The sequence below is a fragment of the Pollachius pollachius genome (genome assembly GCF_949987615.1).
Source record: "Pollachius pollachius genome assembly, chromosome: 9".
Lineage (NCBI taxonomy): Eukaryota > Metazoa > Chordata > Actinopteri > Gadiformes > Gadidae > Pollachius > Pollachius pollachius.
In genome coordinates, this window is record NC_136942.1 from 5,045,354 (window position 1) to 5,070,388 (window position 25,035).

General features: G+C 44.6%; 1 protein-coding gene across 1 annotated transcript; it reads left to right on the forward strand.

Moving 5' to 3' along the window:
• Nucleotides 1–3,549: 3,549 nt before the first annotated feature.
• On the forward strand, nucleotides 3,550–24,087 carry syt12 (synaptotagmin XII). The gene is made up of 8 exons (XM_079743863.1): nucleotides 3,550–3,795; nucleotides 12,226–12,286; nucleotides 12,953–13,146; nucleotides 14,371–14,790; nucleotides 18,032–18,247; nucleotides 19,252–19,372; nucleotides 20,282–20,415; nucleotides 21,660–24,087. The coding sequence occupies exons 2-8, from the start codon at nucleotides 12,241–12,243 to the stop codon at nucleotides 21,831–21,833; spliced, it is 1,305 nt and encodes a 434-aa protein (XP_079599989.1). The 5' UTR covers nucleotides 3,550–3,795; nucleotides 12,226–12,240; the 3' UTR covers nucleotides 21,834–24,087.
• Nucleotides 24,088–25,035: the final 948 nt, after the last annotated feature.

Consider the following 25,035-nt stretch of genomic DNA (forward strand, 5'->3'; position numbering starts at 1 on the left):
GGAACTTGTTAACTGCTGCTTGCAGTTTGACTGCTGATTTATGGACTCTGTGCAATGTAGTTTTGTGCAATTATGTATTTGATTAACCTCTGACGTTGTCCCTGTGTTCAGGCCACTGTTGACACTTGCGTGGTTTGTGGGAATCTTTTTTTTTATAAATGATTATACTAATGCAAATTTTGTAAATAATAAAGTATTGGTACACTTATGTTTGTCTTAAAGAGTAATGGGCTTGCAACTCTAGCCACTGGTCGTTGAGCTGCTTTTAGTATGACAAATGTACTTTTTGGCAAATTTTGACATTTTTAATTTGCGTATCTTACCAAGTCCATTGGAAGATCGGTACAAACATCAGCTACAAAGGCAATTAGTTTTTGACACTTTTAAAAAACTCATAATGGTTGTGTTCACCATTATTTGTGTCATGACTACACCAGCTTAGAAGACATGGCTCATGCTAGTCATAATGGTTTCTTTCATAATAAACAGATTTGAGAAACTATATCATGGAAATTGTAATATAAATAGCTGATACTCATGTCCGTTTTTTTCATGAAGCGTAGTTTAATTCAGAGAGGTGAGATGGGCCTAAGTAGGTGAGTGTGCTTAATGTAACCGTAATGATCTCCTCAAACAGTGAAGCATGGAAATTACATTTTGTTAAGCCTGCCAGTGTTGTGCCCATTGATGGATGTTCCTGTGGATTGACTGGTGGCCCTGCTGACTCATTCAACTCCCCCTCGATAGTGACGACAACTACCAAGCAGAGCTGTTTGTTGAAATCCCCTGCCATGTTTGTACATCCTACCGTGCCTGTGACTCAAATGTATCGATGAAGAAGAACAGATGTTTGATGGTGAACAGAAGACCAGGAGCACTTCAGTCTACAACTCATGCCAGTGGGTATTCTGGGGACACTTTGCACTTGCATGCAAATAATAGAAATTGAAACCTTAGAGGAAAGCTACAATAAGACGAAGTATACAGTACATATACAGCTGACTATTGGGTTTGGGAGGGTAATTAAATAAAATAAAGACTATTTGTGTGTATATATGCTGCATATCCCTGTGACTGGTGTGAAAGTGTTAACTTTCAGAAGTGATTTCGGGTCATCTGGAGTTCCTGGTGCTGGTGAGACCGGCCAGCTCCTTCAGGAAAGGCAAGGCCTTTGGCTTGATTCGATAGAGTTCAGATAATCTGATCACATTCAGGTTTGCAGATGGTTCACGTTGCTGTGACTCAAGTCCTCGGCGCAAATGTGTTTCTTACAGGTGAAGATGGAACATTCAGCAGATCAGTGCCCATTCTGCAGATGACATGGTGAGATCTGTAATCAACTTGCTTATCATAATGGACATCAAATGGTAATGACACAATCCCTCCCAATTTTTTGAGTTGTTTGAGGACCCTAGTATTTGGATGAGGTAACCACTATGCACTCGTTGGCCACCAATTAAAACAAGTTTCCGAACCCTGCCACTAAATGTAATGATCCGATTTAACAGATTACACTGTCACTGCATTTATGGGTTTTTGAATGCCAATGAAATGTTTATTAATCTTTGGTGGTTGAACTCTGTAGTCTCTCCTTGGCCGCAGGTAGTGGTCGCCAGGGGCGTAGGAATGAGTTTAACATTGGGGGGGACATGTCCCCTCCGTCCCCCCCGGTTCCTACGCCCTTGGTGGTCGTCATACAAACTGGCCTGATCATCATGACTCCACATGGCTGTAGCTTCAATCAAAGTCTGTACCATCAGTCGGTTATGAGGGTTGGCAGCTACAATGGCTCGATTGCTGGTCACTCTTGACAACCAGACCTGTGACCATTTGTTTATTTGTATTTTATTTCTGCAAGTCTGAGCCCAGCTATTGTACTTCTAGCCCCCCTAGCTGGTAAACCTTGTAATGCCTAAACTTACTAACCTAAAGCCTAAGCGTGACAATCTCAAACCCATTAAATCAATGTGAAAATCTCCTAACATGAATTTAACCACCACTAAAGTAATCCTCTAACATAAATATGAATGAGAGTGCCTAAAATATTCACACCTAAACCGAACCAGCCTTAATCTCGTGCCAAAACGAACATTTCAAAATATAACTACCTACACCTAACGTGTCCTTTAAGCTCCACCTATTTTGGTTCTTCCCCAATGGGTTTAATCCTGAGCTTGAAATGCTTTAGATTATATTTGACATGTAAAAATGTGTTGCTTCATAAATAAACGACACACATGATCTTATTATTACGACTTGTGTTTAGTTTGCATGCAAACTATCTTTAGTGTCAGAGCGTTAACACTCATCGGCGTGTCAATTGGTTGTCCTTATCGTACGGAGTTAAAGATCTTTCTATCTTGCCATTAGAGAATGCGTTGCTGTGTCCCAAGACAGTCTTTTTAAATGGTTAACAACGTGCTTTCATTAAGAAGTGAAAAATGAATGCTATTAAACTACTTTCAGCTTGCTGATCTTCTAGATATTGGTGTGACCTGCCCTGAGGAGCTAGCCTTCTGAATATTTATTCACCTGTCACTTTCACTTAATCAGGGCAGCTCATTTGGTTTGGGAAACCACCTCGCCTGTCAATCATGCACACACAATGTTATCATGGCTCCAACACAGATGTGACCAGCCAATGGGAAGAAATAGATGGAGTGAACCAAGGTCTTTGCTTTTTGAACCTTCTCAAACAAATCTGCCCTGTCCAATCTTGATGCAGCAGCTTGTTCAATCCATTTTACTCCATGCATGGTATTTGCTAGGTTGACACTAAAAGGCTTCAAATGTAACTGAACCAGATGAACCCTGTTAAGGTTTTTCATTTGAGCAATTTAAAAGGCTGACTCAAACGATTGTGTTTTATAGAAAGTGACCATATGTCTAGTCTAAATGTCATCGAAAATATAGAATTATGATATTGCAGTGATACAGACCACACAATTAAAGATTCTCTCTACGTTGGAGAGCAATAAAACCGATATATTTTGAGCTGCATTACACATTGAATGCCATAACAAACATCCAGTGACCTTTTGCGATTCATATGCAAGACAAGAATTTCTACTCAGTCTGTCCTAATTGAAATATCAACTTGAGCCTTTTTAAAATGACATTTTGCGAAGCCACATAAAAAAACAATGCTGGGATGTCAATGAAAACATTCATGAAGTTGTGTAATACACAAAACAAAATAAACTGATGCCTATTAAATAGCTATATCATATATCACTAAAGTGATAACGTTGTGATTGTTATTCCTCAGTATTCTTAATTCAATTCCCCCCCCCCCCCCCCCCCCCCACACACACACACACACACACACACACTCTCTAGTCTTTACATTATCCCCCCTTGTATCTCCGCGGGCGACCGTCGCGTAAGACAGCACCGCTCGATTAACATCACACGAGGCTTTGTAGCGCTGTAGTGGCCCGGGCTCAGCGTATCGCCATCAAGTGTGGAAGTTGCACTGCAGGGGTGGGACTTCTGCAGTCAGGGGAGCTGCGTCTCTCATGGAAATGCTACAAACAGCGTTTCCCACAGCCCACTAACGCAGGCGGACACACATTCTGGTTCACGTATAGAAGCCCTCACCGTTTATGCACGCCGCGGGATAAGAACAGCACGGCTCGCCGTGGACGCGTCCCGCCGGATCGAGCAACACCAGCGTCAGCATCAGCACCAGCAGCACCTGTGCGTCCGTTGATGGGGACGAGAGACGCGTGAAGAAGGGAAGAGCGGTGGAGTGGGTTCCCCCCCTTCCCCATTGCACCAAAAGAAAACTCTGGGGTAAGGACGGCTTGTTCACTTTTGCTGTTGAATGAAAATACATGGGGAGTCCCAAGTCCCGTTTTGAATGCCGTTGGCCTAAATATGCCTTCACTGTGTAATTCCAGCACTACTATAAATGCATTAGGAGCGAGACTTTGTGGACCTCATCTCTCACGGCCGTTGGCTTTTAGATGGACATAAAAAGGACACAGTTCGGCACCGAGCCATTCGCCCGGCCAGTAAATGTCATGCATATTCTGGGAAGAGAGATTTGGACGTAATGTCCTCTCTCATAGACCGTTAAGAAATAGAAGTGGACTTAAAGTAAGAATTAGGTTTTCCTAATCGGTGTCATGCGCGTCACTACTACGGTTAGACCATCCTATCGGAGGCGCTTTGGTTTTGAATGTGGGACATTGGGGAATTAGTAGGCTATACGGTAACAAGTCAAGTGGTAGGTGCCGCTCTTCAAGCTCCACCGTTGGCGTTGAGTGGCGACCCAAGTGTCCGAGGACCAGTGTTGCCAGATTGGGCGCGAAATCTGACCCAATCTGGCAACACTGCCGAAGACCTGTGGTCTTGCCACTGAGCGGCTGGTTCCCCGAACGTAGGCACGGTGGGTTTATCATCATCCTATACCTTTACCGCATAAGAACCTCTTCATACACCCAGACCCTTCAGAATAGCTCGTTGGCTGTGAAGAAGGCATAGGGTTTGGGTTCGGGGCAAACCCTTTCAGTTATTACGTTTGCATCACACTACTTTCTCGTTGGATGGGATAGAGCAACCACATGGAGGATTATGCAACAGCCAGAGCACGTGTTGTTCCCGTCTGCTCCGGACGGTCACACCACACAACTAGATCTGAGGGTCCCACTGTGTTCTGTCTGGAGACACCGCTTTTAGTTGCATGGTTGTTAAAATAGGATTTTTCAGATTTAGATGCAGTTATTTCTTCTGAGTAAAACTACTTGGCGGGTCACGACTCTGCTGATTTTAATGCTCTATTAACTGAACCCATTACACACACAGACTGTCCAAGGGAAGCCCAGAGCAATGACGACCAGAAAATCCGTCGTTTCAAATGAATTACAATGCCAATAGGCAATGAGGCCTCTCCCTGTTACATTACACTCTGCTGCCTTTCCATTTTTGCGCCAGCTAAGTAGTACTCCATCTAGCCTACACTCTGGGTGTTATGTGGTATTATCTTGGCGATATAACTGATATATCTAGACGTATGCTTGTTTTGTCCAAGACCCTAACAGAATGAACTCTGTATGTTGAAATACGATCTGCTTTGCGATTCAATTTCAACACGCGCAATCATCGAAGTCATCTCTCTCTCTCTCTCTCTCTCTCTCTCTCTCTCTCTCTCTCTCTCTCTCTCTCTCTCTCTCTCTCTCTGGGAATGCCCCCAGCTTCCCTGCAACCATATTATGTTGCAATGTAACTTCCAACACAAACGTAATTCGATAGTTTGGTAAAAGCCATGGGATTCTGGCCTTGTAAGTGCGTGTGTTTGTGCATGATTACTGTAATGCTGCATGGACATGTGTAGACACTACCGTTGTATTTATTGCAACAGCTTGCACTTCCACATCCTCATTTCTGTGTCGTTTAGGTTATGGACCAAAGAGAGATTCAGTCAGTCACTGTTAAAAAAGAGATGCAAGGCAACTGGGATCCAGTGTAAAATGTACTTCAATAACTGACAGTTGTAATGGATGATGCTTTCCTCCATCCGGCCCACATGGTGGAAACTTAAGTCCAGGGCGCGTCATGTTGCTTCAGCCCCTGAATGATGAAGACGGTTGGACTGCAAAGTGCTGGGTTCTCCCCTCGGTGTTCCACCCACACGCAGCTCTCCGTTGGCACATGCTCATCGACATCAATAGCCCTGACATGTTGCTTGATGACTTCACTGGGTCGCCTCCCCCCCCCCATTCGACCAATGAGCCGAATCATAACCTGCTGCTTCAGCAGAAACACGGGGAATGGCTGGAAGGATGGATGGTGCATGGATAGATGGAGAGTGGGGTGGAACGGTAGATGGATGAATGGTGAGTTGGATTGATTGATGGACGGATGAATGAATAGGTGGATGGATGGACAGATAGGTAAATCGATCAGAACGTTAGCAGAGTGGCAACCTAGAGAGAGAGAGAGAGAGAGAGGGAGAGAGAGGGAGAGAGAGAGAGAGAGAGAGAGACCTGTTCCACAGTGTGTCCCTGCGTTTTACAATCCGTGACAGCGTTGCAGTTTAATTTAATTGTGAGTCATTGGGTGGGATTAAAAGCGAACTTGATTTATCAGTCAGTCCAACATTTGAAGCCAAAGAGAGAGAGAGAGAGAGGCTGTCTGTGGTCACACATCAAATCCCCACCCCCAAACCCCTCTCTCCCGCCCACTCCCAGTCTGTCTGTCTCCTCTGCTCTTTCCTCCATTCCCATCTCCTTATTCTCCCACTGTTTCTCCATCCACCCACTCTGCCCCCCCGCCATCGGGGCTGTGGTAATAAATTCTGGTGGCCATTACTATTGATCAGAGCTGCTTGGGGTGTACCGGAGCCATAAAGGAGCATCTCATATGATCCTCGTTCTGATCTCACTGGCTAGCAGCCTTCCAAGAAATTGGTCTACTTTTCACTATTTGGACTCTTTTTTTTGTTTTTGATTTATTTTTTCGACTCACACACACACACACACACACGCACGCACACACACACGCACACACACACACACACATACACGCACACACTATATGTTTGTACATCAATATACTTTTACCAGAATTTATGAATATTTTTATGTATGAAAGTATATGCGCTCCTTTCACAAACACAACCATTGGGCCTATACATAGTTAATCTATTCTACAAAATAACAAAAACATATTAATATTAATCGAAACAAAGAGATTTTTCATGTAAATCAAGTAATCTAAGTAACATCACCTTCATAATGTCAGCAAAGTAGGTTTAGTTCACTGACATGCTAGGCTAGCCTTATGCTGGATAAACCCGATAACATATAACCTTATCCTGGATAAACCATTTACCAAATTTAGAAAATGTGAGAGACCACTCACCTTACGATAGATTTAGATACATTCGGGTGTTGACACACACACCACACTAACCATTCCACAATAACCCAGTACAGCTTCTCAAAACCGGAAATCTTTGCAATCTCTCACGATCACTCTACAAGCCTTTCCTCCATATTGGAAGACCACCTCACTAAAGCTTTTGCCGCCATGGCTTTTGTTATGACTACTTGATGAATTCATGGTATTTCGTTAAGTCAGCATGGCTCCTGATTGGCTATCGTCTTTACCAGGTGACAATCAATTGCCTGTGTACTTGGCTGTCGTCAGGGTTCCCCCCAGACTAAAGGACATCGTCATATTGAACTTGTTTAATATTTACTCTAACCACACCCCACACCACAGCACTTTGCTGACCAGAGTCGGAAGGGGGAAATCGGGCACAAACTCGGGCTAATTACCCTGTATGTTGTGTCGATACTCTCCCTGGTGGTTTTAAAGGATGTCAATGAGAAAGGATCAATGTTTCCAGGCATGCATCGCTCAAGAGCCGAATACACTCCCGGAGCAGATCTCTACCTCTACACTGCCAGCTATGAGCTGTTCTCTACATTCATGTCTTTCTACCAAAAGAGAAAAATTTGAAGAAAATTCTTCACAAATAGCAGTTGCAGTAATGGGGTTGCTAGAAAGATTAATAAATGTCGGTCTTGTATCTCTCTCTTTCGGTCTCTCGCTCTCGCCGTCTCTCTTTCTCTCGCTCTTTCTGGTTGTCGCCCGAGCTCTTTCTCTCTCTCTTTCTCTCTCTCGCTCGCTCTCCTGTCAATGCTGGGCTCTCTTAATCGATATCTCTCCCTCTCACACATGAACTTGTTTTCTGTTGTCTTCTCCTATCGAAAGAAGCACAGGCAGACACAATCTTTCCCTCCATCTTACACACTCACACTAACCCACACTCCAGCTGTCGCTCTTCCCTCCACAGGCAGTGTGTAGACTGAGGCTGTGCCTCTGCAGGTGGTCTGGACATAAGCAGACATATCCACAGTACCTCTCTGAGTCACCATGGAGAACGGGCGTTCTGCTAATTCCTTGGGAGGAAGAGGGAGGGAGAGAGAGAATGAGAGCGAGGATAGGTGACTGTTTGCCAACAGTTCAGTGCCAACCCAATACTTCTAAAACGCTGAATAAAGATCTTTAAATTGAGAAAGGCAAGCTGTCCCAGGAAGCTAAAATACATTTGCTCTCATTTATTTTCTTAATTTATGCTTTTCATTAGCCTACAAGCGTAAAAGTAGAACCAATGAGAGTTGAGATCTGAAATCTTACTTCATCTCCCATGGATTTGCTGGATAGGGGCAGGATAGTTGAGTTGTTACGTTGCCTATCTGCCTTCCATGGAAGTCATGGGTTTCAGTTCAAACCAACAGCAACGAGAATGTAACACAGGATTTGGAGAGGCAAGAGTATAGAACCACACCATGATGGTAAGAATAGAATAAAGTTAAACAATGAGGAGCTGACCCTAGACTTCTGCACTGGATCTCTGTAAGAGTGAATGATTGAACATGTCTGCTATGCAAGGGCGTAGGAACCGGGGGGGACGGAGGGGACGTGTCCCCTCCAATATCGAAGACAGGCGCATTTGTCCCACCTAAAAATTATACCCGGGGAGAAAAATGTTTTATTTTATTTTGAAAGCGCAACACAGCGTCTTGTCACCGCTTCTTATTCTAAAAAACTGGATTATTGAGCGTGCAATTAAAGAATTGATTTGATATTTATGAGTTAATTACTGCCATTCAAAATGTGTTTTCCTTTACATTTACAAATATATCTTATATTTATATATTATATATAACATTGTTTACATTTTCAAAATGTGAAAATAATAAATTAGGCCAAAATGCGTCTCATAACAGTACTGCCTTGGCTCAATCAACATCAGTGTTTTTAGCTCTGCTTAAACCACTCTCTTAGTAAGTGTGTGTGCGTAATAACTGTTGGTTGTGTTGTGATGGCAAAGTTTTCCCAGGATTATTGTCTGTAAATAGGATCTTTATTATGGCATCTCCTCCTCGGTTCTGCCTTCATGACTCAAACCATCTGGAAAATGAATAAATAAATGATAAACTGAGAAGAACAAGCATTTGGCTTGTCGATTTTTGTTCATCCCCACAGGCTTTCCTGGTTTTGAGGATGTGGATATGAAGTGAGTTGACAACAGTATAACTCTTTAACGGCGTGGATAACAGTATACTTGTTAAGCCTCGTATAAGTACTGCTATTACCTTATATTAGTATTGCGTCATCGTCCATGGCGGTGTATTACTGCATTTTGCTGTGCAGTGAGTCATATTTCAAATATGAGTCAGGCTTGTTGTATAACAATAACGCCAGAACGCCACTTGTGTTTGAATTTGCATCTGTAGTGGGAACGGTTGACTTGCTTGATCTCAAATGAAATGAGACATACTTTATTCCTCCCAGATTAAATCTGAGTGACACAGCAGCAGCCGCAGCAGAAGAGAAACATCATTAATGCTGCTGCTCGCTGCTACAGTCTCCAACTCTACAATCACAAAAGGAATATTAAAACGTCTTTCAAACTATACTGAACCCTTAACCTTTCTATTATGTAGTAGGTTCATTCGTTACCCAATTATATCCAATGACGTTTCATCTTTTTGGGCCTCACAAATTGGACACAGCCATCAGAACGCAAAGATGCAAGTGCTGTATCTTCTGTGCCGATATTGAGGTTAAAATATATAAAGATGAGTCACCTGTGTTGATAGTTATTATAGTACACCTGCGAATTATTGTTTGTTTTGTGTTATAGTTATATTTTCGGACAGTGTTAGTGTTTACTCATTCAGATCTTAACAACTATATGCATGAAGGGCCAAACTAGTCTTCTGGGTCCAGCAACCTTTCAAGTGTTCCTTGAGGTACCATGATGCACTTGTCATCAGAGCTACACTTTGCAGCAAAGTGATGTTATTTACTGTTCTTTGCGATGCATTCATTACAGGCATACTTTATATAATTAAGGATACGCCTACATTCCACAGCCATGACGCAGACCGCTGGGTTTGAGATGATCGGAGGTGTTGTTTTGAATGCTTTGCAGTACTTTTCAGTGCCTCACGATGACGGTTGGTAATGCATCGCAGAGCCTCTATTTCTACTCTATTTTCATCGAATCACTGGAAATGTGATGTCCATCGCAACTTTTTCCCTCTGTATTTTTGTGATATTTTGCAATATGTGCAAGAAAAGGAAACTCATGGGAACTTTCCATTATTGGTAAGATCTGCACCTGACAACGCTGCCAATCGATATGCAGCTTCCAGAAGATTCACCGACGGTGATGGTTGGCCTGTTTGCAAATCTGGACGATGTAATGGGGCCGAGCCCTGAGGAGGGGAAAACGTTTCTTGAGTACATTTCCTTACGGAAGTGAGTTCTGCTGATCAAAACAAAAGCAATATTGGCCGGGTGCTTTAGGGGAAAGGGCCTGGGCTGAGCTAGACATAGGTGAGGAGGTGAGGAATTCCCACCTCCTCTCCCTTCTCCTCCTCCCTCACTCCCTCTCTCCCTACCTCCTCCCTCCCTTCTCAACCCTCACTCCCTCTCTCCCTACCTCCTCCCTCTCCCTCCCTCCCTCCCTTCTCCTCTTCCCTTACTCCCTCTCTCCCTACCTCCTCCCTCCCTTCTCCTCTTCCCTTACTCCTCTCTCCCTACCTCCTCCCTCTCACTCCCTCCCTTCTCCTCTTCCCCTACTCCCTCTCTCCCTACCTCCTCCCTCTCCCTCCCTCCCTTCTCCTCTTCCCTTACTCCCTCTCTCCCTACCTCCTCCCTCTCCCTCCCTCCCTTCTCCTCTTCCCTTACTCCCTCTCTCCCTACCTCCTCCCTCTCCCTCCCTCCCTTCTCCTCTTCCCTTACTCCCTCTCTCCCTACCTCCTCCCTCTCCCTCCCTCCCTTCTCCTCTTCCCTTACTCCCTCTCTCCCTACCTCCTCCCTCCCCCCCTTCTCCTCCTCCCTCAGTCTCTCTAAGGAACCGGCATGCTCTCCTAACATCAGTAGCAGACCCACCCCCAACACCACCGCCACCACCATCACCCCCTGCACTGCACCAGCTCTTTTAATTGGTCTAGGTCTCTGCAAAAGGGCTCAGCAGGATTGCAATACCCCCCATCCACTCACCCCCAACCCAGCCTCCACCACAGACACCCCCCCCCCCCCCCCGCCTCCAACTCCCACCACCACCACTGCCACATCCATGGATCCGTCCTCCTAGGAGAGGTACGTGGATGTGGCGAGGGAAAGGGGTGAACGTTAGGCTGACGGCAAGGCCAGAAGTTCTCGCCTCACCACATCCGAGAGCCATGGGAAGATTCCCGTCAGAACAAAGAGGGGTCGGTCGGGGCGGGAGGGGGAGAAGGGCTTCGTGGGAAGGTGGAGGGAAATGGGATGAGTCACAGAAACTAATGCGGCGGCGCTTCTCTCCTGGTCTCTGGCGGAGCGAGAGAGAGCGGGACGTCGGAAAGTGTTGTTTTCCGAAGCCTGCCATTGCTATTTTTAACGGATAGGTTTTTTTTTCTTCCTCTTCCCTCTCCCATCTAACGTTGTTAGGCAAACAGACCATCAGTGGCTGTGTGAAGACGCTAGGATCACAACATCAGCCGTGGCTCCTCTGGCTCGTGTGCGGCGGACATCCCACTGTTCGACCCCGTAGAGCTGCTCTCTCCACCCACGGCCTTGTCTGATTTCGCTGTCGCGTCCTTAAGCAAAAAAAATGTTTTTATTTTTTTTTATTTTGTAGAAATAACTCCAGTGTTCAGGGTAAATTCAGTAGACTATGTGCGTGATCTAGAACGTGGTCACAAACCCCACTTATTGTTCCAAGTGACTTCTACTAGTCAAAATAAAGTAGGCTATGTAATTATGATTAGTGTGAAAGGGATTGTGGTTTAATAACCACTGACTATATTTGTATTCATTGTGAAGAGGACGGCTTAATACTTCACACATAAGGCTATTCATACTAGAACTGCCCTAGTTGTGTATTGTTCTGTGCGTTTCACACTACAGTCTTGGCTAGACAGATGCATATTTTGAATTATGCCTCTCCATTGCAACCCAATAATTAGCTGTAAATCTTTTTCTTATCTCATGGAAATGTGAGTTTTTGATGAAACTTACCTTGATCTTGTTACCCTGATACAACAACAACATTAAGTTATTCAAAAATATTTCTGCATACTTATACCTATACCTATTTAGACATTAAACAGATCTGTGTGTGTGTGTGTGTGCGTGCGTGCGTGCGTGCGTGCGTGCGTGCGTGCGTGCGTGCGTGCGTGCGTGCGTGCGTGCGTGCGTGCGTGTGCTTCACAGGCCTGCTGCTGAACCATGTCCTCTGCTCAGAGTGAGGATTCTTCAGGGTACCATCTGAGTGGTGAGTGAGGCTGACGTTGTCATGACGATGCCTGTCACTGGCTTTTGCTATACCTCATCACTGAACACGCATCTCAGCTGAACGCCCCAGTGCTGCAGCCTGTCTGTGTATTGAAAAGTGGTTGTCAGGTGTGCAGTATCAAAGGGACAGCATTGCGTCCTCTGTACCTTCCGGTATATATGTATACCAAAAAGAAACTAGCCCCCAAGGTGGCTCCCCTCAGGTCAAGGATGGTGCAGATGAACTCGCTAATTTATTAACTATGGCTTTAAGAAATACTTTAGGAACGGCATAACATTCCATCCTTGTAGCAAACTAATAGGAAGCATCTTTGTTTAGTTCAAAAAGGGCATGAGGTTCCTGCTGAGACTGTGGTCTTTATGGCCATTAGGGAAAAATATTTATAATCATGATAATATGCCGTGACATTTTCCAGTATTTTCCATTTGATGTGACATTTCTATGTGAATAAACATCTCTCTAACTGTAACTACATACCTCTTTGTTAATCTATCTCTATAGAACTATGAAATCAAAAAATAATTAATAACCCAGCGTACTATGGTGTCCATCATGGACTGCTGTCCCTCAAGCGTCCTCATGAAACCTCTGCTGCACGGTCCCACTGCGTTGGCCTCTGAGTCTGTGTGTGTGTTTGACCTCCAGTGGTGCGGAACCCCCCAGGATGGGAGGTGGGGCTTTACCTGGTTGGATTCCTGATCCTACTGGCAGTGGCGGGCCTGAACATCTGGAAGCTCTGGAAGTCGGGAACGTTTCCCACCCCTTCTCCCTTCCCCAACTTTGACTACCGGTACCTCCAGGAGAAATATGGAAACTCCTTCTCGGAAGTGCGGCAGAAGGTACCGTGAAGCAATTTCTTGATGATCATTTTGCGATCGTCTCCGTCCAAAGCCCAAAGTGATTGGTCCAAAGGGCAACTGCTTTAGCAGCAGGTGTGATGCTGGTGGGTCATTAGAAGCTGTTTCAGAATCGGTACACTGGTCAATCCTATATCTGGGTGGGCAAGCAGTGCCACTTGTGATGTCACATGTGGATGGATTTTGAAACCGCTTGTACTAATGGCGGGGAAATAGGGCCCCTTTAAAATCATTCACTTACCTCTCCATGGGAAAATGCATCCCTCTAGTAATGCATTAGCTTGGCTCTAATTTCATCATTGATCACTATTGTTGAATGAATTCATAGGACACGGTTACAGCTTTGAAACTCTGATCCTTTTTGAGGAATTAATCACAGATTCTTTTCTTGTGTGGAATATAAAAATGTACCAAAGGTAAATATAATAGTTGGTAGGAAGGGGCTCAAAACCTCAACTCAAAACGTTTTTAAATAATTTGGTTATTACTGTCGCTAAATTGAGGACTTAGACCTATGTTTATCTCGGATGCAGCAGTTTTTAAATGTTATAGCAAAACTTCTTGGAAGATACGGCACAGAGCCTGGGACGAAACCAACAACTGTGAGGGCCGGAGTGAAGCCTTGTGAAGAAAACCCATTTGCGCAAGTGGATAAAGGGTTCAAAAGTGATTTTAAGAAGTGTATTTTCTACAGTGCCCAGTCCACACTGTTGGTTTGATTCCTTTACAGACCCTTTCTTTACAGTTTACTTCTTCTAGCCAAGTATGTGTTTGCCAATAAAGCACTTATAGATCCCCTACTTCATGCGACATAATTGGTCGACTGAAGTATGAAGCGAAATTAAGTGAAACGACCCATTAAATCAGATCTGAGCCATCAGGCTTAGATAGGAATCTAAAGCCCTGTTTTGCGAGACTAGGCCCATGTTAATAAATTAATTAATGTGTGAATTAAATGTTGGGAAACTTTCAGTTCAGTGTTTACCTCCAAGATGACCACTAGTCTCAGAGGGGGTATACAGTCAAACAGATCAAACACTACAATTGGTCAGGATTCAGTCAATTCGTTTGTGAGGTAATTAGCTCATTAAATTGCAGCAAGTCTTGTTCCGGGCTGTCTGCACTCAGGTGGGGAAAACAAGTCAATATCATTAATCATACCATGGCTCTCCCTTCCCTCCCCCCCCCTCTTCGCCCTCCCTGCAGAGAGTGGCGGCAAACAACCACCGCCGCACCTCCACCGCCTCCAGCCGCAAGCCCAGCCTGGCCGCGGGCGAGGCCCCGGACGTCCTGCGGATGCTGGGCCCCCTGGAGCTGGTGAACCGGGAGCTGGACCCGGCGGGCGCGGTGGCCCAGCTCAACCGCTCGGTGTCCACCGACTCGCTGAGCTCCATCTCGTCCGTCGCCAACAACTTCGGCCACGACTACACGGTGGGGCAGCTGGAGGTGACGCTGGAGTTCGAGCCGTCGCGCCACCCCCACACCCACCTGGGCCACGGCACAGGGCTGCTTCACGTGGCTCTGCACCAGGGCAAGGACCTGCTGGAGCGCGAGGAGGGAGACTTCCCCGGTTGCTTCATCAGGGTGTCCCTGGGGGCCGAGGAGTTCCACGTGGGCGTCACCAAGGTGATGCACTCTGTGTGTTTGTGTGCTTCACAAGGTGTGTGTGTTTGTCAAAGTGTGTTTGCGTTTGTCAAAGTGTGTGTGTGTGTGTGTGTGTGTGTATTTTTTTTGTGTGTGTGTGTTTGTGTGTATGTGTGTATTCAAAGAGTGTATGCCTTGAAGAACTGAAAATACTAATATAATCAACTTTACCCACGTTGATGGTCTGCTAAAAGCCATGATGTTTAGTTATATGTGTTTGTTATCTCACAACAGTTTGCAAGTATGTTTGTAGACATTGAACACGATCGCATCCAGTCAATGCACCAATACCGCCCCAGTCCAAATCCAGTCTAAATGAGCTGTCGCACGGAGTGTTTAAACCATGACAGTGATGGCTGTCATTGTGGATCCAGGCCAGCTGAGCACAGGATTTGGCTCGATTTCATTGCAATTAAGGTATTAGTTGGGCACAAACACAAGGCCTTAGGACGCCTAGCTCGGTCACAGTGTGTGTGTGTGTGTGTGTGTGTGTGTCGGGGGGGGGGGGGGGGGGTGGAATCATTTAAGTTGTGCTTAAGTGATAGGGGCACTTAACTTGTTTCCATGCAGTGATAAATCACACCGATGAGGGGGTTGATCCTGTAGCTCCAGACGCTACCTCTCTGCTCTATTATATTCCGAAGGCTGAGTCGGCTTCTTCTACTTTCCTATTGTTTCCTCTCCGTACAGCAGAACGGGGATGACCTCACATCCCTGAGCAGCAGTCAGCGAGCAGATTGGCTCACACAGTGTATAGCTATACATGTTTTTGTATCCGATCGGTTGACGACGAAGTACGCCATGAGCCTATATAGCGACTCAGGCTAGATTGCAAGCTATGCTCCATCTGATTCCTATTCTCTCTTTCAACCCTTTTCCCTTGTGCCTCTCCATGTTGTCCTGTCCAGAAAGGCACAAGGCCTATAAAAGCCCATGCACTACACGCTAACAAGATTAGGGACTACAATTGGAGAGGGCCCAGGGACGAGACGAAAAGACACTGCGGTATCGGCTCCATCTGCCATGCTGGCTCCGTCCTCACCGCCTGCTGGACACACTCAACCCCATGATCAGGCTTCGGGCTCACGCTCTCGTTCCAAAGCCCCACGCCCCTCTCAGCCAGCCTGGTGCAGGGGCCTGCGCTACGCTACCCTACACCTCCGTGCTGTCAGGGTGTCTGGAGTGGAGTGTGTTCACGTTGTGTTATTATTCCCATTGTTGTAGTTACTGCGGTGCTGAGGCGGTGTGCTGTAATAAAGGCGGGAGGCGCCGCAGCGCAGGCGAGATTGGTTTCCCGTGTGACGTGTAAACGGGGGGGGGGGGGGGGGGGGGGTTTGAGGGCGTCGAAGGCGGGAGGAATGGCTGACATCAGCTCCCCTGCGCAACACGCAACCACCAGGGAGCCAGCCGACGCACTGGCCCACGCTCAGGCCCTTCTTTTCTTGCGAGGGGCTCATCTTTTACTCAGTTTGTATCTCTCTCTCGTTCTCCCTCTGTGTCATTCTCTCTCTCATTTTCTCTCTCGTTCTGTCTCTCTGTGTCGTTCTCTCTCTCATTATCTCTATGTGTCGTTCTCTCTCTCTCATTCTCTCTCGCTCATTTTCTCTCTCGTTCTGTCTCTCTGTGTCGTTCTCTCTGTGTCGTTCCATGCCTCTCGTTCTCTGTCTCGTATTCTATCTCCCTCTTGTTCTGTGTTTCTGTCTCTCTTTCTTGTTCGCTTTCGCTCTTTCTCACTCTTTCTCTCTTGCTCTCACTCTCTCACTCTCTCACGCACTCTCTCTTGATTCATCAGTCTTAATGTCTTTCTTGCTCTATCCGTTTTGCCTTCTTTCTCTACCCATTTCTCTCTTGCTCTCTTGCTCCATCTCTTGGTCTCTATCTTTCTATCCCTCTTTTTTTCTCCCCCCATATTTATCTTGCTCTCTCTCTCGCGTGCACTCTCTCTCTCGTCCGCTCTCTGTTGGTCATCTTGCTATCCGTTTTTTCCCCAGTGCTGAACTTTGAGATCATGGCTCCTCAGTGCTAACCATCTCGTGCATCTTGTGACTCAGAAACTCCTCTGTATTCTGATGCTGTTTGGCCTGCTAAAATCCTTCCAAGGTTATGGATAAAGCCACTGTGCTGCCGAATCCAAATTCACTCTGAGAAACAACATGCTCTCTTTGCATTTCCTACACAACATGCCGTGTTATTATCCCACGGCATAGTCAAATATGTTTTGCATTAGAGTGGATGATACCAAAAAGCCTGGGTGACTCAAGTTTGTGTGTTGATTCATCAAATGAAACTAAAGATTAACCACTAGCAAGGGTTGCTCAGCCCAGTAGCGTGCTGGCCACACAGACCTTATCTCTGGTTGTGACCCGGGTGTCCTTGCCGTTCACTGTTGCACTGTGTAGCTAAATGTTGCTGTCTCTACTCAGACATTTAATACGGACCGCTTTCACACTTCACCGGCTGAACGATCGGCTGTTGCGAACCTGTGTAATTATAATCGAGTCAGTGTGTTTTTCCGTCTGATTCCTTGTGAAATCCATTGGAAACCTTATCTTCTCTAAAGTGTGACCATTTAATCACCACTATTAAAAGGTTTCTCTTGGTCATTAATTTTGATGAGCAGAAGGCCAGCGCTGGGTGTTGCCTTGGACCCTACCTATTCTTAAATCTATCTCGCCTGCCAAGAATCTAGATGATCTGCTAGGAGTCTACCCTCTGTCTGCTTGATTAAAGAGGATGCATTATGCAGGTTCTACAGTGCATGTATTACACTCACTAACCCACACTCACTCACTCACTCGCTCGCACACACACACACACACACACACACACACACACACACACACACACACACACACACACCCCTAGAACTACAAACACAGAGCCCTTTTCGCAACTACACCACCAGACCAAGTCGTTATGAACTAGGAGAGCCTGAGAAAAAAATATCTACCACAATATCTTCTGAAATCTCTTCCATGACTTTATATTGACTTTAGTATCTTCAACTCATCATTTCACTTTGCTGGCAAGGGGTCCTTGGTTCAATCCCCAATGGACACAGAGTGCCTGCCGGTATCTTTTGTGCAAGATGCTTAACCCCTTCAAGACCTGACCTCAATTCACCGGAGGTTGCTTTTGATGTTTGGCCCCTGCTTAAACGACTGAATAGGAATCAGAATCACTGCCTCATTGTTAGGTATCTTATTTGTTTATTTATTTTCAGGTCCAGGCAAATGCCTTCACTGTGCTGTTTGACGAGCGCTTCTCCATCCCCCTGGACGTGGCCACCCTGGAGGAGATCAGTCTGCGTTTTGCATGCTTCGGTATCGACACCGAGGAACGCAACATCAGCGCTGGGCTCGCCGAGCTAAAGCTCTCAGACCTGGACCTGACCGTCAGACCCTTCAATGCCTGGCTCTACCTCCAGGACGTCAATAAGGTGCCACACAATCACCTAGCTTAGCTTAGCATAGCATAGCATGGAATACCACTTGGGCCTGACCATCAGACCCTTCAACTCCTGCCTCTACCTCCAGGACGTCAATAAGGTGCCACAAAATCACCTAGCTTAGCTTAGCTTAGCCTAGCGCATGCAATGCCACTTGGGGCTGACCGTCAGACCCTTCAACGCCTGGCTCCAGCTCCAGGACGTCAATAAAGTGCCACACAATCAACTAGCTTAGCTTAGCCTAGTGCATGCAATACCAGTTGGTCATGACCTTCAGACCCTTCAACGCCTGGCTCTACCTCCAGGACGTCAGTAAAGTGCTACACAATCACTGAGCTTAGCCTAGCCTAGCTCTTGGACCTGGACCTGGGTCAATGTCCAGGATGTCAATAACTTGCCACACAATCACCTTATGTGGCCTAGTATAGCATAGTATTAAATGCAATATAATACTTACTGACCATCTGACTCTCTAACTTCTGGCTCAACCTCCAGATAGTCAATGAGGTGCCACATAATCACCTAGTTTACCATGACATGCGCTACCAGTTTGACCTGACAGTCAGACTTTCAGCACTGGGCTCTACCTTAAGGTTTTTAATAAGGTGCCCCACAATAACCTGAATAAATGAATGTGCCTCTTTTGTTTTTTTATACCATTGCATGGCATGCTCTACCAGTTCCATAGAATAGCAGTACGTGTCAAAGCATAACAGTAGCAAGTCTAACACCGTTTTTAAACAAGGCTAATGTTATGCAACTGATATTTAGTAATCCGATAAGCTGCCTATGATCTTTCAACCCTTCTCAATGAAACAGTGTTTATCTTGGAAACATTTGCGCTGAAAAAACACTTGCACAATCATTTAAAATGTAAACTTTTTTTCAAAGACCATTTCTTACAAACTTAACATACATTACTGCAACTCAGTGCTTTGGGCTTGAGGACCAGGTTGATTTTGTGTCTTTTGCATGGTTTCTTCCCCCCCCTGTAGGCTGTGGACGCAGTGGGAGAGATCCTTCTGTCTCTCAGCTATCTGCCCACTGCAGAGCGTCTCACCGTGGTAGTGGCCAAGGCTAAAAACTTGGTGTGGACCAACGGCAGGACCACTGCAGGTAGGATAGCTATTCGTGCTAGCGTACTTTGGCTTTCCAGTCAAGTCTGTTCATGTTTGAGAGTTTGGAAACCAGTCAAAACACATGTTTGTCCGTCTGGCAGTCTGTCTGGCCGGCTGTTTATCCCTGTCTGATTGGCCAATTTTTATCTCTGTTTCTGCTTGGCCACTTTGAACTTTTGTTTTTCCAACTCTCTCACTCAGTGTTGCTTGATTTCTTGTTTGTCTTCCGCTAAATGTTTATGAAGTCATGCTCTCTGTTTTGCTTGCAATGCTTATTTTTCTCTTGAAACTCCTGTGCCCTACCCCTGCGCTAAAACACAGACTCACCAACAACAAATGTACAAGACAACAAGGTCTCTTCACGAATAGACTCAGAATAATTGAACTACCTAGCGCCTTTAGACCTCTCCACTCACTCCCTGAGCCGCTGGGTAAACATCTGAGATTATTTGTGTAGAGCTGTATTTGTCTAAATTATTACTGTGTGTGTGTGTACATACGCATGCCCGTGGGTGTGTGTCCAGGCACACAAATGTGTGTGCATGCCTTTAAGCATGAGTTTGTGTGTGTGTGTGTGTGTGTGTGTGTGTGTGTGTGTGTGTGTGTGTGTGTGTGTGTGCGTGCGTGCGTGCGTGTGTGTGTGCGCACCCAGCCAAAGACGAGCTCACCTGTGTGGCTCTTCCAGAGCTAATCCCGTTCCATCCCGTGTATTTGTCTAAATTATAACTGCGGGTATGTACACACACAGGCACGTGGGTGTGTGTCTAGGCACCAGCATGTGTGTGCAGGCCTTCATGCATGAGTGTTGTGTGTGTGCACACCCAGCCAAAGATGAGCTCACCTGTGTGGATGTTCCATAGCTAATCCCTGTTCTACCTATCTCCTTGTGCCTGCCCCTGGTCCTCAGACCCTTTTGTCAAGGTGTACCTCCTGCAGGACGGCCGGAAGATCAGCAAGAAGAAGACGTCCACCAAGCGGGATGACAACAACCCCATCTTCAACGAAGCCATGATCTTCTCGGTGCCCTCCCTGGTCCTACAGGTGACTCCACATCAGTTCCTTAATCTTGGGTCCACAGGTTCGACAATGCTGTAGCCAACCTACAGGGGGCAGACTGCACAGAGCCTGCGCCCTGTGTAGTGGGAATGGTTACGCATGGTTTCCTGTTTTGTTATACAGAGATATTCGTTCAGAATATGCAAGAATCTCATTCAAGTGTTGCGAGATGGGGGTTTAAACAACAGTGGTCAGTGTACACTCTGTCTAAGGAGGTCTATGGTGTCCGGAACTGGACATTTTAGCGTTAGCTTCTCTGCCCACCGGCTAGAGGAAAAGTTGTGTAAGTTTGTGCGCTTTGGATGCCACATTTGAATTAGAACTCCAATACTATCAGTTCGGCAGCAGTTTGGTGATAGCACTGCAATCGTTGCACACCACATTAGCAATCGTAGCCTGTGCCAACAGGTCCAGTTAACTCTTCTAAAGTTACCAGGCTTTGCCAAGTATTAATATGTAACCTTTTTGACTGAGTTTATTTTTTACTTTCCAGACGATGTTCAGTTGTTTCCAGTTGAGACCCATTAGGTGTATTGCTTGCCTGCAGTTTCCCACCCCCAGGAACATGATTGGTCAAAACCCATTTGAAACAAAAGATTGTGAAATACCCTGGTCACACAGGTTTGAGCTTGTCTGCCATCAGGCCGTAGATGTTGATCTAAAGTCTAATTCATGAGACTGTTGTTAAAGACTTGTAGATTTATTGACCCACTGTCCTTGGTAAAAAAGAAAAAGCAGGCAAAGTCTGTATCTTTTGCTAATTTACATTTTGAAAGGTATTTGCTCTAGAGATGGCCCTTCAATTGGCAACAACAATAACATCTGTATACATAGCATGCCACCGTACTGTTTAATTAAAGTATGTTTCAATAACAAGCTCCCCTGGATTTGCATCACTCAAAACCTTAACTTGTTCACAGAATCAATAGCAGTGTTTAAATTACTTCTTTCTCCTTTTGTCCAAAGGAATATTTTGTCTAAAGCGCTTTGCAGGCAAGAATGCCAAGGACAAGGTCAAAGCCTACACAGAAAGAAATACTACAATGTTCTGTAGTACTCGGTTACATATTCACAATCTGAATCAGAATTTTAGCTTCACACATGCAAAGGACTTGACCACAGCATGCTAATGATTTAAGATAAAGTACAGCTGGGTTTCGATTGACAAAGATGTGGATGCCCAGTAACTTGAAGTGCACAAACATCACCCAGGTGCTTCCTCTATACAGGAGCTGTCCTTGAGGGTGACAGTAGCAGAGAACACAGAAGACGGCAGGGGAGAGAATGTCGGCCATGTCATCATTGGCCCAGAGGCCAGCGGCATGGGCATCACCCACTGGAACCAGATGCTGGCCACGCTGAGGAAGCCTGTATCCATGTGGCACCCAATACGCAGGATCTAAGCAAACTCCGGCCTTCAAAAGACCCAAATCATCGCCAGGCCTAAGTCCTCATAAACCCTACACTGTTGAGGCCCCAGGCCCTAAGTCCTCCCAAGTCTCTCAGTCTTCACAAACATTAGGTCTTCACAAGCCCAAAGGCCTCACAAGCTCCAAGCGCTTACTTGTTTTAAGTATTGACATGCCCTGAGTCTTCACAAGCCCTGGGTCCTTGCAATCCCAAAGTCCCCACAAGCCATCCCAAGTTCTAAGTCATTTCAAGCCCCCAACCCTACAAACCTAAAATGACCTGAAGTGTTTTCAGTCCTTGTTGAAGCAAACCATTTTGATTCCTCTCCTTCATTCTGTTACTTGGCTTGGTGCTGTGACTTTAAGAGTTTACTTTTTTGAGGGATATTGTGAAATTGTAATAGGACACCAAAAAACCAACAGCAACACATAAAGGTAAACAGCGCCTTCCCTTTTTCAGATAAAAGGACGTATATAACAAAATAGTATGTTCTTGAATTTATTACACTCATCGGTCCATTATACACCTACAATCTTTCAGTAACTTGTCAGGATCTGCGGAGTGTTGTGTGTATGTGGTTTGATGTTTCTAAAGGTCAACCCTGGGCTTGTTGTTCACACCAGGACATTGTTTCTTGCTTAAGAAGATTATTGCTCATGTTTAAGTTAGCAATGTGACCCATCCAGGTCTATTTCTCCTCCCTACCTCCTTACCTAGGTCTTGGTATCTTTGATTCCTCTCCGCCTACTCCTCACTTCAAAGGGGTTGTGGATCGATACCCTTTCGGGGATTTGAGACTACTCTTTCCAAGAACTCAAAAGAAACATTGATAGTTGAATGTGTTTATTTTTCCTTTCTCTTTCCCAAAGTCAAAATAGCTATGACCTTGAAGTGACTGGATTAAACAAGGAACCCAATGTGCTGTTATAACTTTCTGTGAGTTTGATCTATGTTTTTATTAAGCTGTTTAGATAATAAACCGAAAGATTGAACAAAAGGATTGAACTGACTTATTTTCAGGAAACCAAGTGTCTCATTGGACTGGTCCAGTTGATTGCTCAAGTTATATTCATTAAGACTTTTAAAACAAGCTGAGGATAGCGCTGTTGGATTGCTTGGTCATTCCTTGATTGTAAGAGTGACAAATTGTGTGTGTTTTGATATGATCCATATGTTGTGCTTTTAAAAAAAACCCAGGTAGTTTTATCCAGGTAAGAATAAATTGTAATTTGTAGCACTTGTTACAGGGTGGCCAAATCAACATATATATATATCACAATTAATTAATCACAGTTTATTTGTAGCATAACTTATGCAATACAGGCAGCAGCGTGTATTTACATATGATTTGTACGTAACAATGTAAATAGGGTTTTATAATTTGTATTTTTTATTATAATAATTGTGCTGAGTACTTTATTTGCTATAATTTCATTGTATTTTCGTCATTATATTGAGCTATTTTGTTGTGACAGGAAATATATTCATATACATTTTAAGGAATTATAACATCATCGAAAATAAAATGTGTCATTTAGCAACTAACAAGCATTACCTTTGGAACCCTGTAAAATCAGCTTGAGGTGTTGGTCTTTTTACCACATGCTATTTTGGCAGACGCTTTTATCCAATCCATCTGACAGTACCTTGGCGCATACATGCTTATCATCAGTGGCGCCAGTGGGAATCTGACCCAGAACCTGCAGTGTTGGTGTCTATTGTTCTGTTGAGCTTGACTGCACCCTTGTTTTGGAGGAATTTTATTTAAGAAAAAATACACACTACTTTTTTTTTACCCTTCTTAGTTTTGTAAACACTTCTATTCTACAAATACTATGATAGTAAGACACTCTGGTCTCCTTCAAATAGCTCAATGTCATTGTTTTTCTGAAATAGCATTGTGCAGAAGTACTGTTTTGTTTTATGTTTTATACAATACAATGTATAACAATATACAACTACAATGAACAGCGTATAGTGACTGCAACTTCCACTGGCCATAGCCTTCAGTGGAGCTTTCGTCACTTCACCTATATCCACTTTCAAATTATAACCAACATCATTGTGGTCCCGATGCCCATATTTGCCACTGTGCCAAATACTGAAGCAATATGTTAATTTACATTCAGCATTTGCAATTGATGAACAAAATGGTACTCTATATTTGATTGTGCATGAAGCTATTTAGCACTGGATGTGAATGTGCCTCAAAAGTTAAATAATTGTATTGTGTGAACGCTGTTTGAAATAAAAGCAATGCAACAGTAACAGCCGAGTGTTTCATAATCTATACTAAAAACAAAAAATATATACTTTCCTCAGACGTTTTATAAAACTATTTTGTAGCTGTAGGAGCAGAACTCTTTTACCAGTCAGAGCCATGGGTCTTCTGATACTGGCCACCACTACCACCATGTGGGCTTTAGACAAACTTAGACTCTTATATCCAGATATGTCTGAATTGTGTCAAATAGGACACACAGCTGAAAGTCCAACTTTTCGGATTCAGAACTTCAGTCAAATTCACACTTAATAATGTGTTAGGCTTTCGCCATCTTTATCTAAATTATTGCGGCATATCAGAGGCTAAATCATGTTGAGCAAACCACATGCAAGCTGGTCCATGAAGATAACTCGTTCATGGACAAGTATTGACTCATGTAATTTTCAGCTTGGCCCCAAGCGAAAGTACTTCATAAAATTGGGGTCAGATTATGCGCGAAACGCTAATTCAGGACAGCATTTCAGGAGTTACAAACATTTTGGGCCATTTCACAGTTTAGTAGACTCAGGGATGCATACAAGTATCATACCAATACTGGTCCTTGAAGGATTTATCTTCATAGACCAACTTGCATTCTGTGGGCACAGCATGATTTATGCCTCAATGAATTTGAGGAAGTTTGCGAAATCCAAAATCATTCTGAAGAGTGAATTTGACTGAAGTCCTGAATCCAAATATGGAGATGGATTTTCAGCTGTGTATTTCTTTTTCTTACTTCAGACATTAAATCTACTTTAGGCTAGTCTCAAATATTTTTTATATCAGCCTCCACTCCGGTGCATAATAAATGCCTACTAGGATGTATGATAATTGGCTGCTATGACCCGAGGTAGTTGAGAGATTGTTTTTAAGAGGCCTCCCTGTGTTCATGTTAAGCGCATGCTAGCCTGTTGATTTGTTTGTGTTTGAGT

Coding starts and splice junctions, on each gene's coding strand:
- syt12 (XM_079743863.1), top strand. CDS start 12,241: ATGTCCTCTGCTCAGAGTGAGGATTCTTCAGGGTACCATCTGAGTG. Junction 13,147..14,370: donor TCTCGGAAGTGCGGCAGAAG/GTACCGTGAAGC, acceptor CCCTCCCTGCAG/AGAGTGGCGGCAAACAACCA. Junction 19,373..20,281: donor CAACGGCAGGACCACTGCAG/GTAGGATAGCTA, acceptor CCTGGTCCTCAG/ACCCTTTTGTCAAGGTGTAC.